Source organism: Pogoniulus pusillus, chromosome 14 (genome assembly GCF_015220805.1).
Source record: "Pogoniulus pusillus isolate bPogPus1 chromosome 14, bPogPus1.pri, whole genome shotgun sequence".
NCBI lineage: Eukaryota > Metazoa > Chordata > Aves > Piciformes > Lybiidae > Pogoniulus > Pogoniulus pusillus.
In genome coordinates, this window is record NC_087277.1 from 8,173,473 (window position 1) to 8,195,260 (window position 21,788).

The 21,788-nt window shown below is 43.6% G+C and overlaps 1 protein-coding gene across 5 annotated transcripts in view; it reads right to left on the bottom strand.

Annotated features, from left to right (window-relative positions):
• Positions 1–1,193: 1,193 nt before the first annotated feature.
• The window catches only part of ENPP2 (ectonucleotide pyrophosphatase/phosphodiesterase 2), a 72,568-nt gene continuing 51,973 nt past the window's right edge, over positions 1,194–21,788 (bottom strand). For all 5 annotated transcript variants that reach the window (XM_064154200.1, XM_064154201.1, XM_064154197.1 and 2 more), the window contains exons 14-25: positions 20,829–20,860; positions 19,873–20,000; positions 17,833–17,920; positions 17,624–17,711; positions 16,247–16,419; positions 15,376–15,424; positions 12,486–12,622; positions 11,445–11,580; positions 10,337–10,414; positions 8,021–8,153; positions 7,286–7,442; positions 1,194–1,800 (exon numbers count right to left, since the gene is read on the bottom strand). In XM_064154200.1, coding sequence (XP_064010270.1) covers positions 1,630–1,800; positions 7,286–7,442; positions 8,021–8,153; positions 10,337–10,414; positions 11,445–11,580; positions 12,486–12,622; positions 15,376–15,424; positions 16,247–16,419; positions 17,624–17,711; positions 17,833–17,920; positions 19,873–20,000; positions 20,829–20,860 — 1,370 coding nt within the window. In that variant the 3' untranslated portion in view covers positions 1,194–1,629. The remainder of the gene's footprint in view (positions 1,801–7,285; positions 7,443–8,020; positions 8,154–10,336; positions 10,415–11,444; positions 11,581–12,485; positions 12,623–15,375; positions 15,425–16,246; positions 16,420–17,623; positions 17,712–17,832; positions 17,921–19,872; positions 20,001–20,828; positions 20,861–21,788) is intronic.

A 21,788-nucleotide genomic window follows, 5' to 3' on the forward strand; every position in this document is an offset into this window, starting at 1 on the left:
TCCTCTGCAGACATCCAAAACCCACCTGGACTTGATCCTGTGTGACCTACTCTAGCTGATCCTGCTCTGGTAGGGAGGTTGGATGATCTTTCAAGGTCCCTTCCAACCCCTGACATTCTGTGACTCTGTGACCTGGCTGCACATTTGTGTATGTGGCTGAGATGCTTTGCAGCCCTTCCCGCTTTGCTCTGGCATTTGCAAACCTCAAAGGGGAAACAGACACAAACCACTTTGGAAGAGAGAGAGAAACGTTACCCAACCAATGGCTTTGTAACAGAGCCACTATTGGGTTCAGACTTAAGAGGCATTCTAAACAGTAATGTATCTTGTACATCATTTAACTACACTAATCCTAATGCTGCTTACGTTGTGTTATTTATGTTGTTCGTTTGCACAGCCTTTTGTGTGCACAGCACTACTGAGGTGCCAGTGCACAACACCTTCTCTTCCACTGTCTTAGGACTATAAAATCAGTGTCACTTGTAGGGGCCTGCCAGGATTATGAGGCTCTGATTGCACAATAGTAGCCATCAGAGACCTGACCTAGGTGATGACTGCAAACCCTGTGCACTGTATAGGGTTCACAGTGCCAGATGGTGTGTATGTGCAACCAGGCCAAGGGGCTTCCTTCAAGAATGAGGGCTGGGATTAAGCCTCAGACAGCTTCAGAAAGGGAAGCAAATTCTCACCATTAGAACAATATAATGAAAACCAGATTTTCTTGTACAAGATAAAAGCTTACTGCTAGATGTCTAACAACATAACCTCCATGAGCACTTGCCCTAGCTCAGCTTCCCTCAAAGATGATGGGACAGGTATTCCCAGGAACCAGCACAGCAGCAGTGGAGAAAGGATGGACACAGCCTGACTGTCACTCAGGCATTTCACTCTTCATCCTCCCCACAGCTCTAGATCAGGGCCCAGTGGTGGGGTAGCCTTAGGACCTTATGACACCACCTCCTCTCCCAGCTCTGCCCCTATGGCAAAACCTAACCAGTTATGACTATTATGGGTATCTGTTTCACGCTCTCACTGCTGAGAACCAGGGCATGGCAACTTTGCTCCTGGCAATCCTCTATCCAACAAACCTAAATTCTTCAGAAGGGGTCCACCTGATAAGTAAGAGAGATTTGGCAGCACTCAGCTGCCCACAAGTCCCTCCAGTTGTCCCTGTGAAAGGAAATCAAAACACATTACAAAAACTGAATGTGTGGTTTATTATATTTAAGATGCTATTTGTCTATAGGGTTTAAATATGTCTGTCACACAGTTAACAGTAAATGAATGTAATTTTACATGTTCAGCGTTTTGGTACAGAGTACAGGACTGCAAGTGTGGAAAAGGAGCAGGGGAAATTAGTATTTCCTTGATGCACATATCAAATCCTGCAGCACCACTTAAAAGCTCAGAGTAAGGACTCAAGAGGCAGTATTACAAGCACTACTAAATAAACATACCTATATTAAACATTAGAGAAACAAAACAAATGGCACAGGGGTTTAAGATTTGATACAGGATTAAAATACTAATATTTTTTTTTTACTGTCCTGGTTTCAAATTAATAAATATAAAAACAATATAAAAATATACACCAGTTGATAAAAGGATGCACTGAGTAAGGTTAGAGAGCTAAATTTCACTTTCAAACGTATGCAGGTATGTCTTTAGGGAGAGGATTTCTGTGTAGCTACGGCTGGTCTTTCGGAAGAAGTCCAAGCTTGTGAGCTGTTCAATGTCACGCACGCGTGCAGTGTGCATCTTAAGAAGATCTTCAACCCACTTTGATTCATCCTCCAAGCTCTGGAATGTGAAAAATAAAAAAGGCATGCAATGTCAAAGAGGTCATCTCCAAATGCAAGCACCACCATTCTAATGCTGGGTTTGTTCCATTTGAAGAATCTCTGTGCGGTTCATTCACAGTATCACAGTATCACAGTATCATCAGGGTTGGAAGAGACCTCACAGATCATCAAGTCCAACCCTTTACCACAGAGCTCAAGGCTAGACCATGGCACCAAGTGCCACGTCCAATCCTGCCTTGAACAGCCCCAGGGACGGCGACTCCACCACCTCCCCGGGCAGCCCATTCCAGTGCCCAATGACTCTCTCAGGGAAGAACTTTCTCCTCACCTCCAGCCTAAATCTCCCCTGGCGCAGCCTGAGGCTGTGTCCTCTCGTTCTGGTGCTGGCCACCTGAGAGAAGAGAGCAACCTCCTCCTGGCCACAACCACCCCTCAGGTAGTTGTAGACAGCAATAAGGTCACCCCTGAGCCTCCTCTTCTCCAGGCTAAACAATCCCAGCTCCCTCAGCCTCTCCTCGTAGGGCTGTGCTCAAGGCCTCTCACCAGCCTCGTCGCCCTTCTCTGGACATGCTCAAGCATCTCAATGTCCCTTTTAAACTGGGGGGCCCAGAACTGAACACAGTACTCAAGGTGTGGTCTAACCAGTGCAGAGTACAGGGGCAGAATGACCTCCCTGCTCCTGCTGGCCACACCATTCCTGATGCAGGCCAGGATGCCACTGGCTCTCTTGGCCACCTGGGCACACTGCTGGCTCATGTTCAGGTGGGTATCAATCAGCACCCCCAGATCCCTCTCTGTCTGGCTGCTCTCAGCCACTCCAACCCCAGCCTGTATCTCTGCATGGGGTTGTTGTGGCCAAAGTGCAGCACCCTTTGAAGAATCCATTCCATTTGAAGAATCTCTGCACCCTATTCAAAAATGGCCAAGGTAAAACAAGTTCCAAGAAAACAGATTTGAAAACCTATTTAGTTTTGAACTTTGCCCCTACCCCTCATCTGCATAGCAGTGTTTTAATCTTCCTGCTTCACTGCTAAGAGACCATTACAACTCATTACATAGCTGGGACTGCGCTTTGTGTTGGTACCTGTAAAGTCCTGCATTTGGGACACACATCTTATTCACTGCTAGAAGAAAAGACTTTCACTAAGCATTTCTCCATGTGAAAAAAAAAAAAAGAGAAACACAAACCAGGAAGCTGATGCTACCAGAGTGATCCAGGTCGGGCTGAGTGGGTGTAATCACTTTTAGGGGACTGCTCCTGCTACATGCCTTGTGCCAGCTCCAGCACGTTGGAGCCATCCACAAACTTATGTAACTCACATCAAAAAAATCAGCCCTGCAAAATCCTGCAGCTGCTGGCTGTTTGAGTGCGTTAGCCAGCCCAGTGACATATCCCACGAGCACTGTAGCCAGCCCTGCAGACTGCACAGCGGGGAGCAAACGTGGGAAAAGGACAGAGCAAACAGGACTTTTCCCCCTTTGGCCTCTCTGGCTTGTACGTCTACACCACTGCTGGGGAAGCAACATAGGAAAGAATGGTTGTGTCTCCAGGCATTTGGACTCCATGTGTGAGACTCTAAATTCTTCCTGATAAAAATAAGTTTCTGTCCTTACTCTGAGAACAAGCCCTTTTCTGACTGTCTCAACAAGGCTCTCCTACAAAGTGATCCTCTCACCAGTCAAAACTGAACTGCAGCAATGTCAGAGCCTACTCAACACAGAGAGGACCTACAGACCAAGCATTGGGTCACTCTGCAAAGGCCAAGAGGGTGAGTGTGATCGTTTGCCCAGAGAGGACACTAAGTACCAGCTAGTTCCCAGCTGTCTGTTCTAAAGCCAACGTCCATGACCCAGTCAGCACTTCTCTGTTTTCAAGCTTTTAAGCTCCAAACTGACTTTCTTCTCCATGTCACTAGCAACCTAAAGCCCAAATCCAGATCTGGAACAAGAAAAGAAAGCTGCAAATTAAAAGGGAACATGTTCCACTCACACCCCTTCACCTGCACTGCCATGTTCCAGGACTGCTACCTGGCAGCACGTGGCCAGGGGAAGCCTCCTGCTCAGCCTTCAGCCCAGTGAGCACGTTGCTAGCCTGCAAATAGGCTTCAACAAGGGTATTAGTGCAAATGGAAATGTTACATTTTTGTTGCCTTCAAACCTGCATTTTACAGAGCTTGAAGTTCAATTTCTACAAAACTCCTTCTTTTTTTTTTTTAATTCAAGGAAGGCTTCTAAGGGTTTGCAGAAGATCTGCAATATGAATAAATCACAGGATTGTTGAGGCTGGTTTAAACCAAGTCCAGAAAGACAACATTTGCATGACTCCAGAACATAGAATCATAGAATCAACCAGGTTGGAAGAGACCTCCAAGATCATCCAGTCCAACCTAGCACCCAGCCCTGGCCAGTCAACCAGACCATGGCACTAAGTGCCTCAGCCAGGCTTGGCTTCAACACCTCCAGGCACGGTGACTCCACCACCTCCCTGGGCAGCCCATTCCAATGCCAATCACTCTCTCTGACAACAACTTCCTCCTCACATCCAGCCTAGACCTCCCCTGCCACAACTTGAGACTGAGACTGTGTCCCCTTGTTCCAGTACCTGAAGGGGCTACAGGAGGGGAGCCTACTCACACACTGGTCCACCTTTGACTTCAATACACTTAGTTAAGGGTCTAAGTTAAAGTCTTGTTAGAGGAGAATATTCAAAGGCAGTTTAAGGTTGGACATGAGGTAAAGTTTCTTCCTCAAAAGGTTTGTCAAGCCCTGGAGCAGGCAGAATCATAGAATCACAGAATCAACCAGGTTGGAAAAGACCTCCAAGCTCACCCTCTCCAACCCTAGCACCCAGCTCTACCCAATCAACCAGACCATGGCACTGTCTCATACAAGCTTTGCTTCAACACCTCCAGGCACGGTGCCTCCACCACCTCCCTGGGCAGCCCATTCCAATGCCAATCACTCTCTCTGCCAACAACTTCCTCCTAACATCCAGCCTGTACCTCCCCTGGCACAGCTTGAGACTGTGTCCCCTCATCAACCAGCTGATCTAGTTGCTGGTACGGTATGAAATTGAGTTATCCACATTGCTGGCAAATTTTTCTGCCAAGCTGTGGGCTTCTCAGGTGAAACAGCAGGTAGAAGAGAAAAGACCTGAGTATACTGATGGTGCATGATTCTGAGCCACCATTATAAGACAGCTATGGAAAAAGCAAATCTTAGGACACAACTCCTCTGATACCACCTATGGAAAGAAAAGTATTTTCAAGATCTCAGCTGGAGTACTTTATGTCATTCATTTTCCAAGCAAAAGAAAAAAAAAAGAGTTAAAAAAGGAAAAAAAACTAATCAGGCTGGAATAGATGCATTGGAAGGGTATTAAAATGCTCAACCTCTCTGACAAGAAGAGTGAAAAGGAACCTGGATCTCCCATGAATAGAGAAGTATATGCCTTTGAGAATCATCATAAATCATCACTAGGGTAAATCCCAAAGAAGCCCACTGAAGGGCTATTTAAACCATAGAAAAATGTTGACACAAGAATAAATGGGTATAACCTCACCATGAATAAACACAGTTTGGAAATGGAACAAATTTAAGTAAGAAGAGCAGTGGTGTTCTTCAACAGCCATGGAAAGAGAGAGAAAGTGTGTGCAACAAGAGCAGAGTGAGGGGGAAGCTAATATTTCTTCAGATCTGAAGAGAAAGCTGCTCAGAGGTTAAGGAAGAATTCTTATGTTATCCCATACATTTAATCCATGAAATATGTCAGGCTTTACACGCTCACTTCTTTGAACAAATAAGGTGGAACACAATGTGCAGAAGTGTGACTGACACTGTATGTGAATGGCAAAATTATGCCTAATTATTTTCATTCAAGAGCTGAATTTAAGTATTTCTGGAGTGATTTTTTTAGTGTTTGAAATAGCATAGATCACTGTTTGCTAATGACTTTGTAGCACCACTGAAGTTCCTCCTAGAACTCTCTCTCTCTCTATGTATATATACATATACACCCATATATATCTATCTATATATATAGATATAAATATATATATATATATAAATATATATATATATATATATCAATCATAAGTAGCACAATTACATGAAAAGAAGCCTGGGTTGGAATGTAAGAAATCAAGGAGTAAAAGAGATCATTATTCTTACTAGTTTATAAAACAAAGATTGCAGCTATTTAAGAGGATCATGATATACAGTATAGGGAAGAAAAAATGTGTCATGAAGTAAAAGGTGGGAAGAGATACAAGGAGAGAGGCACTAATGACTGCCAGATTAGTAACTTCCAGATCCTCAACTGGATCTGGATTCAGAGAAAAAAAAAACCACAATGGAACATATGTAGGACTTTACAAGACTTCTGGTGGAAGACATCTCTGCCCAAAGCAGTTAAGAGTCTAAACAGGGGGAAGCCAGATCTGCTCAAGAGAGGGATACTGCTCCAAAAGTGTGGTTTTCAGAAGAGGGACCTGAAAGCAGACATATTTGATGAACGAGAAAGGGACAGTGTTCCAGGTGAATTGTGTACAGAGTTGGAATGACTATTTCTGCCTGTAGCTGGAATAGGAGTCTGAAGGTTTGGTGCCAACACAAAATTCATAACATTAATGTGTTCATTCAGGAAATGGTCTCCTGGCAGTCTATAGTGAAGCGTCTGTGTGCAGGAATCCACACAGCTGTGTAAGAGGAGAACAAGTTCAGGCGGAAGGACAAGTCTAAAAGGAGCTGCCTGGGAGGACTACTGTCCTTGCACAGCACCACAGCCCATGGGGACCCGCTGCTGCTGCTCCATCAGCTCCCAGTGTGCATGTTACTTTCTGCAGCTCTGACCAGACCAAAGCCTTTGTACTTCACCATGACTCTTACACTACAGGATACGGCATCCTAAAGGAAGGTGGGAAAGAACTGGGAGGGGACTTGGTCATCTCTTTCATTAAGAGCCTAGACTTTTTCCTTGCATCAAGACACGTTCTAGAAATGTCAAGAACTGGCACTCTACCCTTGGCAGGGTTTAGCACACAGTAATGATATTGTGGGCTGAATATGATCACATGGTCTCACGCATTCAGACTGCCATAGCAGACATCGTGATTCAGACTGCATTATACCTGCATATGGAAAGAGACCTCGTTGAAAGCATCAGGCTAGCTGCCAGCACAATGTATGCACACACACAGCTTTCCCACAATCAGCTCTGAAGTTACACTGACAGCATCTGCTAAAACGTAGAAGCCTACAGGTTGTTCACTGCCAACCTACTGCATGTCAGTTCTTCCAGACAACAGGAGGTGCAGTAACAGTTCCATAGCTTCTCTGATATCACGGAGGAGTATTTTTTCTAATGAGCTAACTATGTGCTTTCTTTCAAGACATCAGTGAGCACTAGCATCTAATAGCAGTGGAGTTTCGTGTGTCCTAAGATTGTATTTACCACAGGGCTGCAGTAGTGCAGCAGAACTTACATTGCAGCTCTCATCATTGTCAGGCCGGTGAGGAAGGATGTATGAGAGAACTGAGAGTGGTCCATCACACTTGTCAGCTGGCTGAGTGAAATCCAAGCAGCTGGTTATGATGGCATAGTAATGAGTAGGAACAGGGATGGCACTGCCTTCCACAAACCTGGAGGAAGAAGGCAAACATTTATCCATGAACAAAAAACTCGTTTGGCAGAATGTTACATAACCAACGTGGCCTTTCCTCCCCTCCATGCGAGAACACACGTACACTGCCGAGATGATCTTGATTCCTAAACACTGTTGGAAAATGAACATTCAATTAGCTCATGTTCTGATACTGTGCTGTAGAAACACCACATGCTGGTGCTGAAAGGCTGCTTCAGCTCAGGGACAGCTAGAAAGCATTACCAAATTGAAGAAAGACTTATCTAACCCAATAGCATTGCTAGGGCTGGCTCTGATATCCAATTATTCTGGATAATTCTGGAGACAATAAATTAACTGGAATATAATTCAGCTTTACCTCAAAGATGAATGAACATTCTGCAGAACTGCCACTTGAAAAAAATTATCAGTGTCTTGCCTACAGAGGCACTCAATTTTGATGAACAATAACTCTAGAAAATGGTAGAAAATTATATCTCCTCCCTAAGATCAAACAATGTGCAGATAATTAACTGTGTAAGATAAAGGCATTACTTAGAGAAGAAATAGTAAACCAGTTTCAAGACAAGTTCTTACTGTTTTATTTTGTCAGGTGTGTCATGTAAACCATCATAGTCATAGTCAAAGATTGGTCCACTTATAACATTGACTCCATTTCGTTCAGTGGCATATCTCTTCACCAAAACTCTTTGGAAATAATTCCATACCTCTGTGGAGGAGAAGGAGGGGGGGAGGGGAAAATAATCAAAATGAAGCAATAAAACCTCACCACAGTTTTACTAAGTCAAAATATGTGAAGATTTTTTTTTCCCCTGAAAGTAAAAATCCAGTGGACCTCATTCACACGGTGGTAGGAGAAATCAAAGGCAGTATTACAGATTTACGACAGCTTCATTTGGTTTGGTCAGTAAAGCCTATTCAGACTTCTTGTTCTCTGTGGATATTCTTCCCCAGGCAGTGATAAAGGAAATGTTTGGTACCACTCTGAGGCTGGCATTGCCACAGACGTTGCACAGAGAGGCTACTGTTCCTTTGCAAGCTGCAGAAACAGCTATTTGCATGCTTTTGATGCCCCTGTAAACACGTTGTTGTTTTCATCTAGTTAAGGGGAACAGAGTGATTAAAAGCAAAACTCAAGCATTTTAAAAGAAAGGGAAATACAGAAGTCATAGCCTTCCAGTTAAATTCTCCCTGGACACAGAATGTCCAGCTTTTAAATTAGGTGTCATCAAGGATGACTAAATTATGGCATGGCATCTCCTTGCAGCAGAGATGGACATGCTTTCTGCCACCACGCCCTCCTCAGCCGTAACAAGTGAAGATGCCTGCAGAGATGCCAAGTACTGGAATCTCCAGTTGCATCATTCTTTTCCTTCTTTTTAGCCCTTTGACATTATGACACCAGAAATGTGTCTAAAATGAAAAATCTAAGACTTATAAAAGTTGAGCTCTTGTCTTGCCAGCTCAGAATGCAAAGTCCATGGTTCCCTGGATGCTGATGGCAGCTACTGCTTCAGCAAGTTCCCCAGTGCACCTTGCCCAGAGGCTGCTCAGTGCCACATGAAGTCCCTTCTTGGGCTGCTGCAGAGGGCCCCACAAGCAATTATCTAACACGGCTGTGGTAACCACTTGGCAGTACCACTGCTCCAGCTGCTCGCTTCTCCAGTGCATCAGCTTTTACAATAAAAATAGCTTAAAACCAAAGCTTTCCCCCTCCTGAGTTTTCCATCTTTTCCCAACTTAGGTTCCCACTTCAGCCACGCAGAGACAGCAATGCCAATGCAAAGACAGGGCCAGCCCAAGGTCATCATCTTCAGCTCCAGCAAAGCAAGAGCTGCTGAAGTTGGACTCACTAAAGAAAATATGGATACAGAATTATTGTCCAAAGGGATAGGACGGGACAATGAATTACAAAAGCAAAGCAGAGGAGAGGGCCTCTGCAGGCAGCACTGTCACCAAAACCAGCATAGCATAAAATTGCCACCTTGCATTCTCCCTGTTGTGGAGAAAGCTCCATATAATGATTTTATAGCCTGCTCCAAATATTGCAGTCTGCACACAATCTGCCAGGAGCGATATTAGGTCCAGCACTTATTTTCAGATAATCCTTTACCCAGTTGCAATGAAGAGAATGGCCACTAGACAAAAGGAGCTGCTGGTAGTGGGTTGTTCTGTGATTAACATCTCATCTAATTTGCTTAGACTAACATTAGCATAAGAGCATTTATATGAAGTGATTTGAAAGCAGGAAATCCCCAATAATTTTGCAGTCTGTTATCACTTAAGTGCCTTTGCTCACATTTCCAGCAAACATCACCACTTGTTCCTACTCAGAGGTTTCTCAGTTGAAAACACTCTTTTCTGGTTAAAAAGAAAAAGCCTCCCATAGGCTTTGATGTTTATCCAAACCTCTCTGGTCTCAAATCTGAATTGGAAATCTCACAAAAACAGGCTCTTGAGATTCTTCCAAGGCTTCTCAGTTCCTGCCAAGCCAAAAATGCCACCAGAATACTCTGATGGTTTTCCTACCTCTTGGCAAAACTAGAGAGGAAAGGGATGTGCACATAAAAGAAAAGTAATATTATATATTAGAGAGGAGCCCTGAGGAGAAGGACTTTAGGGTGCTTGCGGATGAGAACAACATGAGCTGGCAATGTGCACTTGCAGCCCAGAAAGTCAACCATATCATGGCCTGCATCAAAAGAAGCATGGCCAGCAGGTCATGAGAGGTAATTTTCCCCCTCCATATGTATCATCTGCTGACTACCAGTAACTGAACTTTATATTCTAAACTTCACCCATCAATTTGCATACTAAAAACCAAACAACCCCAACCAACAAATCAAACCAAACTATTGGGAAAATAAGTAAAGCCATGGACAGGGCACTTACTTTTGAATGCAGGATACATTGGAATTACATTTGTTATTAGAAAAGCATCATATTTTGCTTCTGCAGAGGAACTTAATTCTGAAAATAAGAAAGCAGAAAAATACTAATTAGATTAAATATCATAAATTCAAATGATAAAAAAAAATGTTTTGAAAGAAATGGCTTCAGAGATTAAGCAGGTGGAATACTGCTAAACAGTGATCTGAATGATGGATTCTGAAGTGTACATTACAGGCATAGAATCTGTTTTTATGTGACATATGAGCATGGAAAGCAAGGATTTTGTATTTGCTTCAACTGCCAACCAGGGCAAAATATTTATATAGTTCTTCTATTTTTGCAGACTCAACAGTCAGAGAGCTGCTCTGCAGGACTTTACAAAAGAGGGAGGTGCATGGGATTATCCTCCTACCTTTGAGCAAGCCTCTGCACCAGTAATTCCACCAGAAATCCCCCATAAGATATTTCAGCCACTGACTGAAGAAGGCAGAGCAATGAAATTCACAACTGTCAAACAGTTGTGTCCCCTGCACACTTACTAACCCCAAAAAGAACGTTGTTCCAAGAGTGAACCAATGCAGAATTCAGGACACACATTTACACACGTTTCTACTGGCACTGTTTCTATAAGCTGGTAGAAATTCTTCAAGTATGCAAAAGCCTAATTTGGACTTATAAATTAAATGCACATTTATTTTACTGTTGTTTGAAATAAAAACCAGAATTTCATTCCCAGTTCATGGAAGTTAGTATCCACCCACCAACTTTAGAGGTCCAGCTTCTAGCTTGTCCTCCTACACTCTGCAATTCTTTGTTCACTTTTCCCATTGTTAAACTGAGACACTTTACTGGTTTGGTGCATGAAGCTGGGCACCAGTGTGGTGTATTTCTCATAGAGCTGGCAACTTGCAGCATTGGGTCCTTGGTCCTCAGCAAGGGCAGAAGGAATACTGTATCCATTCCATTTGGCTCCATATGTGACATCAATGAGGAGCAGCTCCTCTGAAGAAATGAACCCATTCCTATCCATATGCTTTCCCAACAATCTCAAAAACCTCCCTCAGTCTGTTCTGGGAGGGGAGACTGTAGAAAAGCTATTTGAACTTACGAGGAGGGAAAAGGAAGCCATAGGACAGCTGTCTGTCACCCCTGTAGGCTGAGCAGCTCTGGCTGTTTCCTGGAGAAATGCGGAGGTCAGGCCTCACACAGCTGGCCAGGTGCTCTGGTATGCCTGATACCTCTGCCTGAAAAGAGGGACATGGACAGACATTACAAGAGAAGTAATTCCAGCACTTATTGCTAAAAGAAAATGATTTAATATAGTCAACAAGTGACATGAAAGTCCTTATGTGGAGTAAAACAAAGCATCTGGCTGTACAAGCAAATCCTGCTCCTGCATCTGCTCCAAAACCTCTCCTTCCAATAGAAGAATTACTTCATGGGAAAAAATTCAAATGAAATTGCTTATTCCATAATAAAAAAGCAAAAAATAGAATTAAAAAAAAATGAAAATAAGTATCACAGTATCATCAAGGTTGGAAGAGACCTCATAGATCAGCAAGTCCAACCCTTTACCACAGAGCTCAAGGCCAGACCATGGCACCAAGTGCCACGTCCAACTTTGCCTTGTACAGCTCCAGGGACGGCGACTCCACCACCTCCCCGGGCAGCCCATTCCAGTGTCCAATGACTCTCTCAGTGAAGAACTTTCTCCTCACCTCCAGCCTAAATTTCCCCTGGCGCAGCCTGAGGCTGTGTCCTCTCGTTCTGGTGCTGGCCACCTGAGAGAAGAGAGCAACCTCCCCCTGGCCACAACCACCCTTCAGGTAGTTGTAGACAGCAATAAGGTCACCCCTGAGCCTCCTCTTCTCCAGGCTAACCAATCCCAGCTCCCTCAGCCTCTCCTCGTAGGGCTGTGCTCAAGGCCTCTCACCAGCCTCGTTGCCCTTTCTTGACATGCCCTTCTGCCTTAAAACTCTTTTCTCATGAAAGCAAAAAAAAAAGGCTTTTTAGTATTGTTACTTGGCAAAATTTCTGGTGGGAAAATCTTCTTGGGGAAGGAGAATTTTAGGGCTTCAAGAATACAGACACTAAACAGATTTCCATAGGACTTTTAACACACCTTTTCATGACCAAAGACAGCACAAACCTGTTTTGAAATAGTGTAGGAAGTCCAGAGGGGCATCAGGAACGTTTCACTGTAGCCACTTTCAAAGTCGTGGTGATGCAAGATGTTGTATTTTGTGCGGTACAGTACTGCGGGGCGCCCATAGAGGAGATGCTTGTCTGCAGAGCAGAAGAAATCACAGTTAACATTTGTTACTGAAATCCTTACACTAAAAGAGGCCAGCTTTCCAAACCATGCTGATTTTTCAGTAACCTTTCATGGAATACTGACCCTGAGTAACTGCCACGGGAACACCACGACAGAGCGCGCAGCAGTGTTTCAGGAGTTTTGGTTGGCATCCCTGTTCCAGGCTCACAACCCACTCTGGGGTTAAAAGTTCCCTTTGCACTGGAAAACTTGTTGGCATCCTAGCATGGAGAGAGGGTGTTTCTCCAGCCACAGGAGTCTCCAACCACAAATACTCCATCTTTTTGCCCACATACCAGTCACACATGTGTTGCTAAGCACTTTTTTCTGTAGCTTTAAATCATCTTCTGTCACTCCTGGCACTCTCCTCCAAATTTTCTCTCTGTTTTGTACAATTCCTCTCAAGAGAGGGGCAAAGATCTGGACGAGGGGATTGAGTCCAGCATCAGTAAGTTTGCAGATGACACCAAGCTAGGAGCAGGTGTTGATCTGTTGGAAGGTAGGAGAGCCCTGCAGAGGGACCTGGACAGGCTGGATGGGTGGGCAGAGGCCAATGGGATGAGATTTAACAAGGCCAAGCACAGGGTTCTGCACTTTGGCCACAACAACCCCAAGCAGCACTACAGGCTGGGGACTGAGTGGCTGAAGAGCAGCCAGGAAGAAAGGGACCTGGGGGTACTGGTAGAAAGTAGCTGAAGATGAGCCAGCAGTGTGCCCAGGTGGCCAAGAGAGCCAATGGCATCCTGGCCTGCATCAGGAACAGTGTGGCCAGCAGGACAAGGGAGGTTATTCTTCTCCTGTATTCAACACTGGTCAGGTCACACCTTGAGTATTGTGTCCAGTTCTGGGCCCCTAACTCCAAGACAGATGTTGGGGTGGTGGAATGTGTCCAGAGAAGGGCAACAAAGCTGGTGAGAGGCCTGAAACACAAACCCTATGAGGAGAGGCTGAGGAAGCTGGGGGTGTTTAGCCTGGAGAAGAGGAGGCTCAGGGGTGACCTCATTGCTCTCTACAACTACCTGAAGGGACATTGTAATCAGGTGGGGGTTGGTCTCTTCTCCCAGGCAACCAGCAACAGAATAAGGGGACACAGTCTCAAGTTGTGCTGGGGGAAGTATAGGCTGTATGTTAGGAGGAAGTTCTTGACAGAGAGAGTGATTGGCATTGGAATGGGCTGCCCAGGGAGGTGGTGGAGGCACCATCCCTGAAGGTGTTCAGGGGACTGGATGAGGCACTTAGTACCATGGTCTAGTTGACTGGCTGGGGCTGGGTGCTAGGTTGGACTGGATGATCTTGGAGGTCTCTTCCAACCTGGTTGATTCTATGAAAGATGGTAATTCACTAAAAGAGTACTGTTTTTCCCACTTTGCCATGTTCTGGAGACTGATGTGCTATTTTCTGTCAGTAACATCAAAGGAAATGATCAAACAAACCCCAACCTTTTCCTACCAAAAAAACCCACCTCCAACTCCGCAAACTTCCTATTCTTCTGTCTTGGCAATTTGTTATGGTTAACTACAACCTCTGACAAGCTTGCTTATAAAAAAGACTAAAAAAAAAAATCATAGAAAGAGAAGAAAAATATTTTTTTTTCTGGATAGTCTTTCGTATCGTAGAATGGCTTAGGTTGGAAGGAATCTTAGAGATCATCCACTCCAACCTCCCTACCACGGGCAGGTGCAGTTCTCAACTAAACTCAGCTGCTAAAGGCCTCAGACACATTGTGCTGCACCGTTCATTGACACTGATAACCATCTGGAAAGATGCTCTGATTTCCAAAAGTGATGCAAGTCTAGAAAACAAGGAAAGCAACCTAAGACTGCTCACAGACAGGCATTTAACCTGAAAGAATCAGGCATATTTTACTATTGCTTGAGTACAAATAGAGGATAGTTTTGTAGGACACAAGAAAGCAAAGTAGGAAAAGCCTCATCTAAGAACAAAGATTATATACTTGCTTTATTTAAAAGACTCTGAAATAACCTTTTTCTTCTGCACATGAATAATAATATCAGCTAAATATGCACAGACCAGTATGCAGGAGAAGGGAAATTTCTAGCTAAACACAGCCTGTCAGAAAACAAACCAACTTGCAGGTAGCAGAACTACTTCCTGTTACTATAAGGGCAACTTAATGCCACTTAACAGAACACCTAAAAAACATTAAGTAGAATTGGCCTAAATGCTTACTTCTTTCTGCCCCCAACTTGGTAAAACCAGCCTGAACAATCCTGGTAAAACACAGTGTGTAAGATGTGGTCTGGGTGGATTTCACCATTTATAGCTTGTGGTAGAATGAAGCACTGCCTCCTGCAGCCTCTCCTTTCCTCATCTCTCGATATCCACAGCAGAGATTAAATATAAGGCGATGGAAAGCAAGAGCTAAAACTCCAATCAGTTTCAATGACACTTCAGACCTGGTTGCAACAAAAGGTAGTGTGCAGCAGCACTTAATCTCCTGTATGTCTACGTGCTGTTTTGACAGTTACTTGAGAATCATAGAATCATAGAATCAACCAGGTTGGAAGAGACCTCCAAGATCATCCAGTCCAACCTAGCACCCAGCCCTATCCAATCAACTAGACCATGGCACTAAGTGCCTCGTCCAGTCTTTTCTGGAGATTTTGCTGCACAGTAACTAACCAAATCAAGAAATTCTCTGCTATCAATGATGCAAAGTAACTTCCAAAAGTAGCTTTTATTAGCTGAAGCACTGGGCTCTTACCTTCTGTTCCCTTGACATGAAAACGTTTGTTGAGCTCATCCAACTTGTTCTTCTCAAGAACAGGAAAAAAAAATAATCAAGATTAGGATCACTGGAACATTCTGACAGCTTGTTTTATTAGGCATCTAACAAAACAAAACTAACACTATAAAACACTGATGAGGTTTTGTGTTTGTTTCCTGCTTTGCAAAAAGCCACAATTGTTCCAAAATGCCACCCAAACCTGTCACAAGAAGGATTTGGGGAATTCTTATAGATCAAACTGTACTAGTTTGAGCCTAGCTGGGATATTTTGGTGAGAAGAATTAGACTATAGACTGTGAAAAGGAAACATTGGTGAGGTCTACTTCACTCATAGGCTTGCTGAGATTTGTAAGAACAAGAACGCAAACACAGATAACAGAGTCTCTCTCTGGGCTTTGGGCTGCAATTCTTTCTTTCTAACTTGCTGCCTCACTAATCCTTCTGCTTCCTAACCTCCCCTGTATGACCCTCCAAACTCACCTTGAACTTAAGGCAAAGTCTGGGGTAAGGTAGAGGGGTGGGAAAAAGGTGGAAGAGTAGTTGGGAGCCCCTCCTGGGGACTCTGGTTTCTGGGAGGGCTGTTGTGTTTCTGTATTACTTTTTAACTTGGATATTTTGTATATAGCTGTAAATATTGTAAATACCTGCTTGTTTATTGTGCTAAACTGTAAATACAAAGCTTTGTTCAATCTCCAGCTTGGCTGAGTCTAGTCTGGGCGACTTTCTTAAGTGTGGGGGGACAGGTAACACCCAAACCATCACACAAACCCTCCCAGGTAAGACAGCTGCAACTTTACTGGGCAACTACTGCTAACAGTAGTAGCACCAGCAGGTCTTAAACACTTACCTTATCATCACATGTACATCCTATATCAAAATCTGATGCAGAAGGTAGAGCAACAGGATAAAGTGGCTTAGCAACTTCATCTGGCACAGTTGGTTTATAAACATTGGCTCTCAGCAGGTGATTTAAACTTCCATGAGTGCCATTATTGGGAGCAGGCTTTAATCCAAGCAGATCTGTGAAAGCACCACAGAAAAAGTGATAGCCAGATTGCAAACATACTCAGCAGCATCTCTGTCAAGCTAGGACATTCATTTGCAATACTGTTTACACCCATGCCATGTTAGTGAAGAGTTTCAGTGTAACAAAAATACTAACATTTTGTCCAAATCACAAAAGTGCAGATGTTGCCTGAACAGTACAGTAGTCATTATGACAAGGAGATTAATTTACATCAAGACACTGGGAAACAGTTCTATTATAACACCTCTTGCAGCTTCCAGTGCAAAGCTACGGTCAATGTGCTGAGCTCATACCAAGCACCAGGAATGCAGGATAATTACCCTGTTGGTATTTCATGTTTGGAAAAAAAAAATACATTTAATAACTCAATTACACCTCTGGTTTGAAAAGTTTTATTGCCCTGGAAAACCAGTAAAGAAGATCCTAAAGAATACCTATATACATCATCAGATTCTTCTTCATGGCTATAGTCAAGCCCAGGGGTGATCTTATTACTGTCAGGGGTGATCTTATTACTGTCTACAACTACTTGAAGGGGCATTGTAGCCAGGTGGGGGGGTGGCCTCTTCTCCCAGGCAACCAGCAATAGAACAAGGGGACACAGTCTCAAGTTGTGCCAGGGTAGGTATAGGCTGGATATTAGGAAGAAGTTCTTCACAGAGAGAGTGATTTCCTATTGCAATAGACTGCCCAGAGAGGTGGTGGAGGCACTGCCCCTGGAGGTCTTCAAGAAAAGCCTGGATGAGGCACTTAGTGCCATGGTCTAGTTGATTGGCTAGGGCTGGGTGCTAGGTTGGACTGGATGATCTTGGAGGTCTCTTCCAACCTGGTTGATTCTATGATTCTATGAAACAGTCACACCAGGAAATGCCACAGAAAAGAAGTGATGCCTCTGAGACATGCAGTTGCAGAAGCCATCTCTAAACAGAAACCTCCCTCTTAGAGGTGTGGATACCATAAACTGTAGTGAGGTGTATTTAATCTCTGCCAAGCTGCACTCAACAAAGCTATAGTAATCCACATCCATTAACCAACTGCTAAAGCAGAGCAAACCTGGAGAAGTGCCTTCAGCCTTACTGCCAAAAAGCAAGTGCATGGGAAAGGGGGGCAGAGGAGGAGACACTGACAGGGAGGCAGGGTACGAGCCCTAGCTAAAGCAATGTGTTTCACTTGCCCTTTCTCAAGCAGATAGCTTACCACACATGACGTTGTATAGCTCAATGTTTTCAAAGGGAGGCACTTTGGTCTTGTATTTGAACGTAGGGCCGTAGCCTATGAAGACAGTCTTAAAAAGAAAAAAAGGAAGAGAGAAGAATACAGAAGAAGAGCATTAAAAGGCACAGGGGATTTCAGAGACTTTCAGTTTCTTCTGCCTTCAATGACCTTACCACAAAGGTTACTCATACCTGCATGCTGTTTATCTTGTTGTCATAGCCATGGTCTCCATGGAAGAAACATTTCCCCGTTGGTTTCTTGTAAACATCCACAGCTTTTCTAAATTGAAAAAGGATTAGAAAGTTTCCTAAAAGGTGTAAGTATGGTGGCTGACCTGACAACACACGCTTTGAGGGTAGGAGGGATACAAGGCACTGATTATGTTTCTTCAGTAGCCATAGTGGAGCCTCTGGAATTGCATAACCTCAGAGTTTCTCCCTGTAATGTCACTGTAAGCCTAAGAGCCAACTCTTGCTCACTGATAACAGTTTCCACACCTACTTACTTATTTTCTCAAGCTTTCTCATGTCACCTAATTTCCTACATACTGGAGGTATTTTAGACCACACTTCCCATTCTCCAAAGGCCAACAGAGCATTTTAGGGATGCTGCAATGCTGCAAATGTCACACAATGCTTTCACCTTTCTGTGTTCCACCCAACAAACAAACAAACCAAAAAGGGGAGCAGAAAGAAAGCTGGAGAGAAAGCAGAAAGACTGTAACGAGGACAAATAGCTGAGAAAACAAGTGCTGTACCACAGGAATGCAAATTATTAGCTTGGTACTGTGACATGCTTTTACAGACTAGGCAGAAGATGGAGGAATTCTAATTGTCAGCTCATTCCAGAGTGAGTTTTTTAGTTTCATGAGAGCCAGGTGCAGGTAATACAGGCAGTGGACCACGTTATCCTACAAGTTAATGTCTTCATCTGCAATTGAATGATGCTCAGCCAAAGTTTGATTTTGGCTACTAGAGCTACAGCAATCAGGTGTGTAAGCACCATTTTCCTGGCTGTGACTATACAATGAATTACAGTTAGATTACAAATAAATGGTTGGTGAATTAGATTTCAGAAAATCTAATCAATAATTAAGTCCAGGAAAGTCTGATGTTGTACATAAGAACTTACTACATGTAAATTAATCTAGGTCATCTCATCAGTTCCAGTAAAGTTCTAGAAACTGAAAGTTTTACAGGCCTAAAATCCAGTGTGTGATTCTTTGAAATGCACATGAAGCCTAGCCACAGAAACAGCACAGGGCAGCCAGCCAGCCAGCGACTGGAGTTATGCAAGAAAGCAACTGGAGTTTCTCATTCACTGCTGCAGCAGAGTGCTCCTTGCACAACTCATGGAAAGATAAGCACAGAAGTCAAAAGGCACTTTACAACACACTGTGTGTTTGCCTGGCAGCTACATGGGCAAAACCCCCTGCCACATTAAAGCTCATAGCAGACTACCATAAGCCAAAAGCTGTGTCACCTTCTAAGAATCACTGAGTCAGCTTTTTGCAGCTGTAACACAGAACATCTATTAAATCAGAAAGGGGTGCACAACTCACAAACAAAATCTATTCCTCTTCTGCTCACTCTGTATGTATGTGCCAGCTTCTTTTTCCTTGCTTCATTTTTAGCTAATACTAAAAACTCTAATAATTCTAAAAAAAACCCACTCTAAATCCTAAATAGTACTAAATACTGAAACTAATACTACAAACTGACAATTCAGAGGCATATGCCAACATGTTGATGGCCACTCTGTTATACCTTTCCACACATCCTCAGGCATTCACCCACTTTGCCAACACTTCCATTTCCTTTCCATTCGCTGATTGTACACACACAGCCTCTTGTTCCCTAACATCCTCTGGTCAGATAAACCTCCTTCTTCCTCCCATATTCTCTGTTTCCTGGTTGGAATAAGCTGGCACCTCATTTAAAAAAAACTTCTCAGCTCCTGTATTTGAGATAATCAGTCCAAAATTACACAGCTGCTTGAGGAAACCTAGGAGGGTTTCTACTCTCTATCCAGCTACTGATTTTCCCACACTTTAAAACAGTTTTGTGTTCTGACCCACATCTCCCTGCACCAAATACGACTGAGCTTCATCAGGAGTTCAAAACTCCTCTTACTGACAGAGTGCAGGAGTGAGATGTTGACAATCCCAGGTGTCTCATTTCCTCAGGGAAAAAAGGCTGAAAGTGAAGATGGAAGCAAACTCAAGAGTTCACCTTGCCACATGCCATTTGCGATCCACCAGTAAATGGACATCCTCGATTCTTCGGTTGTAGGCGTAGTGCAAGCGCTTAGGCAGGTGCTGTTTCAAGTAGGGCTTGAAGTGCTGGTCTGGCTTTCTACACTGAAAAATAAATGGTTACAAACAACATTGCTGTCAGTGAGTTTAGATGCATATAAAACCTCAAGCTGTTGGGGACATTACTGATGATCATAGAAACAGGCAGGGTTGGAAGGGACCGCAAGGATCATCTAGTTCCAACTCCCCTGCCATGGGCAGGGACACCTGCCCATGATGTCTTGAAAACACAGCAGTCCATCCCTTTCTGTGTGGTGTTGATATAAGATGAGGGGCTTAGGGAGCCAGTTCAAAGAAGTATTTTGAAAGCTTCATTCTCATGACAGCGTTTCTGAAAGCATCACACTTGGCTCACAAGCGTGGAGTTTTCTCCTTACTGAAGCAAAGCTTAGGGTTCAGAGGAAAGATGAATGTTGAAAACATATCTAGCTTTCAGATGTGTTTAAAGTTATCTGGCTACAAAAACTGATATATTTTTAATTATGTTATAGTTAAAACATTTTTTTTTTTTGTGCCATTAAAAGCAAGGTTATAGTTGAAGGCTATCAAAAGGAGTTTTTTAGCATCTTCAAAGTCTGGTAAAATATTTACCCTATTTTCCATTTCTGAAGGAATGAATAAATAGACTCGATTCAGGGAGTCAACATGGTTAGAGTGATTCTGGCTCTGCATTGCCCAAAAAAGGTTAAGCTATTACAGCAGCAAACAGTGGAATCTACGACAAGCATTAATCTGTACTCATGAAGGGCACTATTTAACACTCTTTATCCATGTTAATGGTTGGTTTTCCTGTCTAAAGAGTGATGAGAGAATGCTGAAATAAGATGTGAACACTGTAGCATAGAAAGGTATGTCCCAGTCACAAATACTTACTGTAAGGTTGGCAACAATCACTTTAGGGTCATCTGTTCAGCAAAGGAAAAAAAAAGGGGGGGGAATAACATGAAGTATGATCAATTTGCAGAAGAAACATAAGGTAATAATGTGATTTCACAGAAGCAATCTTACTAAGAGCACGTTGTATATATCAGGTAAGATATCCTGAGTATCAACTGAAGTTTCACTTCAGGGTATACTGAAATATGCCCTACACTTTGTGATACTGTGTTTGCTTAAGTAGCCTTGCTCACTGTTTTCTGGTTTGGCTCTTAGCTTAATATTTATTCCATTTTCTGAAAGCACATTTTCAAGTCTTTTGACTGCTCTCCCTAAAAAAAATTATCTCTAAAGACAAAGACTTGAAAGCACATTAGAATAGAACAATGCACATCTCTAGAAAGAGAATCATAGAATCAACCAGGTTGGAAGAGACCTTCAAGATCATCCAGTCCAACCTAGCACCCAGCCCTAGCCAGTCAACTAGACCATGGCACTAAGTGCCTCATCCAGGCTTTTCTAGAATGCCTCCAGGCATGGCTACTCCACCACCTCCCTGGGCAGCCCATTCCAATGCCAATCACTCTCTCTGTCAAGAACTTTCTCCTAACATCCAGCCTAAACCTCCCCCAGCACAACTTGAGACTGTGTCCCCTTGTCCTGCTGCTGGTTGCCTGGTAGAAGAGACCAACCCCTCCTGGATACAACCTCCCTTCAGGTAGTTGTAGAGAGTTATGAGGTCACCCCTGAGCCTCCTCTTCTCCAGGCTGCACACCTCCAGCTCACTCAGTCTCTCACCAGTGATGAAGCTGGGCCTCTCACCAGCTTCATCACTCTTCTCTGGACACATTCCAGTATCCAACCCCCACCTGGTTACAACCTCACATCTTATAATCCAGACCCTGTCAGCTATTGCTCTCCTTCCCTTCTCCTCTCCTCCCTTCACATCTCTCTCCA